This window comes from Carassius gibelio, chromosome A7, assembly GCF_023724105.1.
Source record: "Carassius gibelio isolate Cgi1373 ecotype wild population from Czech Republic chromosome A7, carGib1.2-hapl.c, whole genome shotgun sequence".
In the NCBI taxonomy this organism is placed as follows: Eukaryota; Metazoa; Chordata; class Actinopteri; order Cypriniformes; family Cyprinidae; genus Carassius; species Carassius gibelio.
Window position 1 is genome coordinate 26,738,212 of NC_068377.1, and position 9,026 is coordinate 26,747,237.

The following is a 9,026-nucleotide window of genomic DNA, read 5'->3' on the forward strand; positions in this document are numbered from 1 at the left end:
TGAACACAAGCTCAGATAGTCTAATCTGATCCCAGAGATGATCATTTGTGTCAAGTCACAAAGCAGGGATACACAAAGTTTATATTATAAGTGTATGCACATACATTTTTATCATACATTTCTGTAAAGACTGAGAAACATTTACTACTTTGCTTTTGATCCACACTTAAACTCCAACATACAGCTGGTAAAAGATAGCTATAAGGATTTTACACTTGGTGGCAAGTGCAAGGAAAGCTGAGAGGTTTCTGTCCTCTATTTCTTTTTCTTAGTGGTCAGACTATTAGGGATTGACTATGTCAGAACCTCTTGTATACTTCAAAGCTACCTGTGAATAAAAGCTACCCGTTGTTCCTTTCAAACGCAAACTTGGGAAATTAAAAGTGCTTCTAAAGCACATTAGACCACCAAGCTCTGAATTACCACTCCAATACACAATGAGATGTTGACACCGCCCCTTCTTCAATCCTGTGGAGCTCTAGGGTGGAAGACTTTCTCTTTCTCTGTAAGAGGCTTTACTCCCGTCTTATCTTACCCTCATAACTGTCTCTTGTTGTTCTGAGTTGGGGTCTTTCTGAGTGTTTTAATGAGTCAGGAGTGGGCACCATAGCCCTAAATAAAAAAATCGAACATTTTAGGTTGATGACCACAGTACAGTGTACAGAAATAAATATTCAACATGCTTAGTCTAAAATACAAGGGGCTGAAATTGTGGTTCTTTTGGACTGATTTTCAACTGTCTATTACTGAGATACCAAAAAAAGGTATCTTTGGGGAGACAGTATTTTATGATTTTGAATATAGTCTCTGAACGTATTTAGATACCTAAACCACTCTTTAAAATGTTTCATGTTATGCATTAGATATCAAAATATCAAGTGGTGTTTATTTTAAAGAAATAGAAATAGCATGTGCGCACTTTTAAAGCATGTGTGTTTATTCTGTTACTCTTTTCTGTCAACTTGATGTGAACTGACTTTAAACATCCACTAAATTACCTTTGGGATCGGTTCCTGAAATATATATTGAAAAATAGCTCTTAGCTATCTAATGCAACAACATTCAGGACAAAATTGTTCCACAGTGGAAATGGATTCAGAAAAATGCAAGATATTCTTTTAACAGGGCAATTGTTAAAAAATGAATGCAATTTATTTTTAAACTGGGAATTGATCAATGGCCAGACTTCCCACTAATGATCAGAAATGTAAACTTTAATAATGAGCGTGTAATTAAATAAGAACTATATTCAAACACTGTCCCATGAATCAGACGGGTTATGAGTTCTGAGAGCTTTGTTTGTTGTAATGGAACTTTACCAGGAGGCAATCTGTTGTCACAGCAATCCGCTGCCATGGCTTGAATAAATCATTCTATTCAGCTACAGCACGTTCTGTTTGATTTGCTTTGACCTAAATATTACAGCTCACATCGAGGTACAGTTGGCCTTTGTGTGGATCCATCTGTACGTCTCAGAATTTCTAGGAAAAAAATAAGTCTGGTGTTTGTTTGAGCTAAAAAATCGGTCCTAGACTCCAAATGTATATCCTGCTGTCAGGAATTGCTAACAATAGTTGTTAATTTAAAAGTTACATAAAAATCTACAGAATTTATTATGTAAATGTGAAATTTGTTTATTTAAATGTGTATTTATTAAAATAGTGACGACTCAACCAGACGTTGCATATTAATGAATATTTCACTTAATTTTTGCATATACTTCTAACATGATTAACATGATTTTGCAGGTCTGCTAAATGAAATTAACACATTCTGCTCTTTAACTAGTTATTAGTGTAATATTGACTAGTTCTCTTTTTTGCTCTTGACTTGTTGGAATAAAAACCAAGTGGGTTTCCCTCATCCACTGTGTGATAACTGGCTGAAGGGTAAAAGGGAGCAATCAAATTGACCCTTATTTAAAAAGAGTGCTTTTATGGAGGCTTAAGTAATTCACTCTCACAGACTAACTGTTTTCTACATAATCAGCCCACCCTCTTTCTTGAGGCCACGCACCTGTGGAAGACCACACCGTTCCCTGGCCGTCCAGGTGTCAGTCACATTATCATTAGGGTTCTGCGTGTTCAAGTACCATCTCATGTATGATGTAAAGTCAGATCAGCACATTTACAGAGACATAACGTTTGCATTTTGAAGACTCAAAAGTTAACACAACATTTAGTGTATTTTGTATAGACGGTGTCAGCATCATTTAAGCCAACAATCAGCACAGGTTAGTTAAAAATAAATGTATATGCATTTAGCAGACGCTTTTATCCAAAGCGACTTACTGTGCGTTCAGGCTATCAATTTTTACCAGGTGTTCCCAGGGAATCGAACCCCCAACCTTGCGCTTGATAAGCGCAATGCTCTACCAATTGAGCTACATGAACAAAACACAGCGGAGTTAATCCCAATTACAAAAGGTCAGTTATTAGCTCCTGACTTTGGGAAGGACTTAACACAGATCAAAGAAGTGTAGTCCATTGTTATGAGTCAGAAGAAAATGTTCTCTTACTTCTTGTTAATGCTACATTAGGAGAAGATTTTGTAGGAACCATTTCATAGCTGAAAGTAATTTGCTGCCTTGTTTACATATCTAATTTAATATTTTGTTAGTTGCACGACTGTATTATAATCATCTGAGTCTAAATTAAGATTCAGAATCTGATTTTCGTTTAGAAATCCCTTTGGGCACCTTGTAATGAAAAAGGATTTTAATACTCATAAAATCATAATTTGTGATAGACATGGTTGTGTTTCTTCTGGGATTCCTTGAAAATGTGACTGGAAGCTGGAAGCAGCACCTGACCCCAGCCCTCTATCTGTCCATCTCGCTGTGTGCACAGAAACATGCTGCCCTTTGTCACCTCCGGCGTGACTGACCCTTTGAAGTGTCGCAGAGGTGTTAGTTTATGAGAAACAAGGAAGATTCCTTCTCGGTCTAAATCAAGCTGTCAGTCAGCGGCTGCAGGGGAAACAGCAGAGCTGAGTCTGTCATTACACTCACATGTTTAAAACATCACAGCACCTGAGAGCTGAAGATGCCTTAGAGCTTTAGAGAAGGTGGGGTGTTAATCATTGCATTGTTTTTGTGAAACTGTGAACTGGTTGTTAGGAAAAAGTGACATCCTCAAGCTTTGTCATGTCAAATTAGCCGTCTTTATCCGCTTGCTAATAGTTGATTATTATACTGGCGATAATAGTTTCAGTGGAAAAGCATACTGATATGGTATATTAATATTTCATAGAATTTTATTGTTGCATGATTCTTTCAGCATGTATGTTCTCAGCATTGCACAAGAGCAGCAGCTGGAGGCCCCGTCATCTTCAGGGGGCTGTCATTCATCTGCTGTTATGAAGGTATGGGTCATTGGCGCCACCTTATCAGATCAGAATCTGACTTTGTATTAGTGAGTGTTCTGACACCAAACTCCTTGAGGGATTCTTCTTATTACAAGCTCCTTCTTTTTCTAGCATGACTCAGTATTGTGCACACCATTCAAAAGTTTGCGGTATGTACGTTTTTTAATGGTTTTGAACGAGGAAATATTACTACAGTTTAAAATGACTATTGAAATATGTGTTTAGTTTATTCCTGTGATTGGTAAGCTGAAATTTCAGCAGCCATTACTCCAGTCTTCAGTGTCACATGATCCTTCAGAAATAATTCTATCATGCTGATTTGGTGCTCAAAAAAAAAAAATTAACAATTTTAAAATAATTCTACCTAGCAGTTTTAAGGAAACCCTGATATATTTTGTTTTTCAGGATTCTTTGATGAACAGAAAGTTTAAAAGAACAAGATTTATTTGAAAATCAATGTTTTGTAATAATGTAAAAGTTTTTAATAAAGGTCTTTCCTTTTTGATCAATGTCATTCAATTTAATGTATAATCCTTACTAAATAAAATATTAAAGAAAAATCTAACTGACCCCAAACCTTTTAACTGCAGACTGCAAATTTAATGTGTTAAAGGTGAAGATTAAGACAATTGAGTTTCAGGTTATTGTTCACTTGCCCGGTAATGATTACTCCTCTGAAGGAGGCATAAACTCTCAACTATTGTACTTTTTAGTGTTTTTGGCATTGGGCATTCATCAACCACTTTTACATTGTGTGTTGTAAACTAAAAAACTTGCACACACAAAAAACTGCTGTTCCTCTCACTGGAGGTCTCTTAGTGAGACAAAGCAAACGCATTTGCCCAATCACAACAGCAAATGCACAGACATGCAGGAGATTGATCACATATAGACCAGCATCGCTGTGTCAGCGCATCCAGTCGCCTGGCAACATGTTGAAAGGCCTGAAGTGCATTGACGGGACACAATGGTCCTGACCAGTGGCTGATGTTTTATGGCTGACCAAACAGTCCTTGAAAGCTTGAGAATGTTCACTCACAGTACTTTCTTTGAATTTTGTGATTAGTCATCTCTTCAGATGATGAAAGCAGAATGATTTAAGTCTACAAACATTGATAACAAAATTCAGTGTTTTATTCAACCTTATAAGTTAATAAAATGTTTTAGATGACTTTGACAGTATTTACTTTTAGTATTAGTATAAATCCAGAAAAATCTTAAGTCCAGGGGTCATTGGATGACCATTTAGCTGTTGTCACTTGAGCTATTGACAGCCCCAGTGGTGTCATTTGTCTCACAGTCTCTGCTTAGGAGCATGAATTAAAAGTTGACACGGTGATTTCATGCACACACAGGCTTTTGGCTGGGTCTTCCCTGCACTTGTGGCTGCTTGACTTAGCTCGAATAATTTTGCACTGTGCTTCCTGTACAAGAATCATTGTCAGGAGAGAAATCAGGCACACAACAGTGCTGTATTTTTTATTCATATAACGGCTAATATTTAAAAGATTCTTGGAATCTATACATTTTGGATAAATAAGGAAGTTATTGAAGGTTGGTAACCATTATTTTGTTTAAACAGGTCTTCAAAGACTTATGAGTGTACAGTACATAGTCTGTTTATGTTGATTTTCACTCTCCAGGCTCCACAGCTTGTTGATTTATGGCCATATAAATATCCCTGCCATCCCCTGCCTGAGCATGTTCAGGTATTTTAATCATAAATATGTACGCCCCAAATTAATAACATCACAGAGAGAAATAAATAAGGCTATTTATATTGCATGCAAAATTTCCCTCCAAATAAGTTCTGTAAGTTGATGTCAAGCTTGATGACTTTGTTTTTTCTAAAGTTATTATGAATAACAGGTTCCCGTCCATTCCATCTTTTGTGTCCTGGGTTAAGGCTGCCTCATTACTCAGGACACTACCCACATGCATTAAGAAATGGATAAATTACACATGCTAATTACCTTGGATGTTTCATTATTTTAATGCATTATTTGAATTTAAATTGTGAATGAAATTATATATACTGAACAAACAACCTACTAACATTTAGTTTGTGAATGTTGTCTGAAATTTTAATCAGCTAATTGAATAATTGAAATGATTAAAATAAATGTATAGAATAATAGCTGCTTTTTATTTTGATGGATACAAGTTCAAGTAAAAGTATAAAATGCACGGTAAGTGAATGAAGATCTCTTCACAATTTGCATTTACAGTTGATAGATTATAAATAAAATGTATGTGGCCTCAAAATATTTGGAAACTTAAACAACACTTCAAAATTTAAAAAAAGCTAAATATGAAAATTATATAAACTGCAAAAATATCAAACCAAGAAGCAACAAAGAAATAATTCTAAGTTAAGCCGTAGCCAGATTGTCATTTTTTTGTGGATGAATGAAGTCAATTCTCTTCAAATTCACGCTGGTGTCCTAGCAGAGTAACATTTGTTTTTGTGAAATGGTTTTCTTTTTCTTAAGGCACTTCTTAATATATATATATATATATATATATATATATATATATATATAATTTAATTCTATTTTTTATTTCATTATTAATTGAGGAAATGTGCAAGAGCAGCTTTGTTCATATTGCACATCACTTACTTAAAATATGAATCTCGATTCGGAATTTAAATAAAGTTCTTCCTTTCATCTCTAACCAAAGACCGTGATTGGGCCCAACATGTTCCTTTCAATTTTTAATTATTCATACATGTTGTTTAATTTTGCTATTGGTTGATACTTTTTTTTCCGTATTGAAACATCTTAACCTGTACTATTAACAATAGCCTACAGTATCTATAAATTCATACAATTTAAAATGTCAGTCTCAAGATACTTCAATGAAGTTTGATGACAAAAAGTTTATAATTTATTTCAGGTATACGTAAAAAGCAGCATGCAACATCAGAGAATGTCAACATTATACAGAAAACTTTTATACAACAGCTTTGAAAGCGGCTAAACTAGGCTGAGCATTGTTCACGGAACAAGATCTCTTGCGATATGAGTAACGTCACACCAAAAGTGCATTCGAAGTATTTCAGTTTTTATATTTCTTCACTGCCACACCGAAAGGCTGCAGCATCTGTGCTTGTGCAAGCGATTCTCATTCTTTTTCTGTTTCTTTACTTGATGTCGATGAGCCTTAACAGCTTTAAAATAGCCCAAATTTTTAAGTTACAAGTGAAATGATATACATGGAGAATGGCCGTATTTTAATTCTAATAAACTTTACTGTCCAAAACTCTTTACGCTCGTTCTTACATTTTCTGTGCATTTTTCAATATGATTCTTGACCTTTAATAATATGAGCCTAAATTCCTGACATAATGTCATAGACAAATTGAGCTATAAATAAACTTAACAGATGATTTATTTCCACTGTGTTTTGAAATAATCGCTTTATATCGTTTCACAGGTTTCTGATAAGGTCAGTTTTTTGTCTTGCCTTATAAATTCGGTGCCAGTGAATCAGCGTGGATGTGTGTGTATCGGAAAGTTTCAAGTCCCTCTAAAAGTTTTAAGTGACCTCTTGACAGCGCACGGCGAGTGAATGGAGCAGCGAGGTCTGGCTCGGTGTGGCGGGGCTGCTCTGGCCGGGAGACGTCGGACTCAGGGACTGTGGAGAGCCGGAGAGGAACGCTGGAAGGTGCGCGTGCAGCGCCGGGATGGACGCTACCGAAGCTGGAGCAGGTTTGATTGGCACAGGGATCGAAGGTAAACTTTGCGCTCCATGACCCAGGGATTTGAGTGGTACTCCATAGACATTATTACTGTTATGCATGTGGGGCCAAGCCGTGGTCAGCTGATTGTGTAGGCCTGTATGATAACCCGTGGATATGGACTGCATGGTGGAGAAAGCAAGGCTTCCTGGCATTTTGTAATCTCTGGCAATGATGTTTTCGATGGCAAAGGGGTGTTTGAAGGTGGAGGGCTGAGACACACTTAAGTTGTAGTTGGTCAGCTGAGGTAGATGTGTCCCTAAAGAGGTAATTCTGAGTTTCGCTTGTTGCTGGAGGAAATGCGTCGCGTCAGAGCGGTTTTGCAGGTGCTCGGAGGCGATCATCACTTTGAATCTCTTGCGGCGCCTCAAGAAGCTCCCGTTTTCAAACATTTCACCGCAGTTGGGATGGAGAGCCCAGAAGCTGCCCTTGCCCGGCTGATCCGGTCTCCGTGGGATCTTGATGAAGCAGTCGTTGAAGGAAAGATTGTGGCGAAGGGAGTTTTGCCAGCGCTGCGTGTTTTCCCGATAATAAGGAAACATGTCCATGATGAACTTGTAAATTTCGCTGAGAGGGAGCATCTTCTCGGGGCAACTTTGAATGGCCATCGCGGTCAGCGAAATATACGAATACGGCGGCTTCTGGTCGCTGTACGTGTTTCTTCCAGGACGAGGCATTTTCCCGAGTGAACTACCTACCTCGAGTTCACAATCAGTGATGAATACGTTCAAAACACTTCGAGTTTGAGGAAAATCGAACAATCCGAGGTGAAAAATCAGACATATTAAATATAGCCTAAAACAGATGCTTCAGCTGACACTCCCTTAATATCCATTCTTGTAAAAAGTTTTGAGCAAGTTAGGCCTATGCTGTGCGTTTCATTCGTTTGTTTTAGGAGTTTGTGATTTGTTGCCAATAAGCCAATAAACTTCAGCACAAAATCAAAGCCTCAAAGTCTTCTCTCATGGTCTCATCCGAAGTTCCCTGTGTGTGAAGTCTGTGAGCGTCTGTTCCCCTTTTTTCCCCTCTTTTCAAGAGCTCACTGTGTTGTCACAAGACAATCTTCCTCAGAAGGAGGGGCGCATGCACTGTCTTCTAAACTGTTTTCATTTACACCTTTCACGCGACCCGCTGAACCAATAATATTCATCTCTGCATTTGCAAGAGGTGACTGGATGTGAGATTTTGGAATCTGGCTATTGTGCATGTGAACTTTGTAAACATACACAGCAAATGGACTGTTAGTTCAGGGGGAAATAATGTCTTCTCAGTGGCTCTCCGGCTAAAGTTAAGGCTGCAGTGACTTTGAGGAAGAGAGTTTTTTCTGTCGCGTCAGCAACCACAATTCATATTTTATCGACATCATTCTTCCGAATTTCTTCTGAAGCATAACATTTATTTTTTATTATTTCTACTTGTTTTCCTAATTGGACTCCTAATTAACTTTTACAACATAGTCTATATTTATTCATTTATTTAAAATGTAGGCTAGGTTACATTTACTTTACGTAAAAAATGTTTACATAGGCTAGGCTATTTTTGTTGCAACATCTTTATCTCGTGATCTAAAACGTGCGACTGCGTAACTCTGGCACCGTTTTGTTTTCCTTCAATTTTAAGGCACCAATTAAACAAAAAAATCACTTTTAATTAGCTCATTTTTAGAGTGTAATGATCTGTAGATATTATCATATTAACTACGTGTTTTTAGGAGGTCTGATGCGCAATTTGACTGTATAAGCTAAAGTCATGCTTTTGTAAACACAGTCACTCAGACCAGGGGCGTAGCAAGCTTTTCAAAAGTGTGGGGGATGGATGTGGTTTGTTTATAAATAATAAAAATGATGAACACATTGACAGAGGGGTACAAAATGCAGGGCTCAAAGTTCTCTAGCACTGTGCGGGATTTCCGGCTTGC

The 9,026-nt window shown here is 37.3% G+C and overlaps 1 protein-coding gene across 1 annotated transcript; it reads right to left on the reverse strand.

The window, feature by feature from the left end:
- Window positions 1-6,259: 6,259 nt before the first annotated feature.
- LOC128016317 (forkhead box protein B1-like) lies at window positions 6,260-8,446 on the reverse strand. Its single transcript, XM_052600803.1, has one exon. The coding sequence runs from the start codon at window positions 7,783-7,785 to the stop codon at window positions 6,907-6,909; it is 879 nt and encodes a 292-aa protein (XP_052456763.1). The 5' UTR covers window positions 7,786-8,446; the 3' UTR covers window positions 6,260-6,906.
- Window positions 8,447-9,026: the final 580 nt, after the last annotated feature.

Bases quoted from the DNA above. Each gene is read 5' to 3' on its own strand.
- LOC128016317 (XM_052600803.1), bottom strand. From the start codon at position 7,785: ATGCCTCGTCCTGGAAGAAACACGTACAGCGACCAGAAGCCGCCGTAT.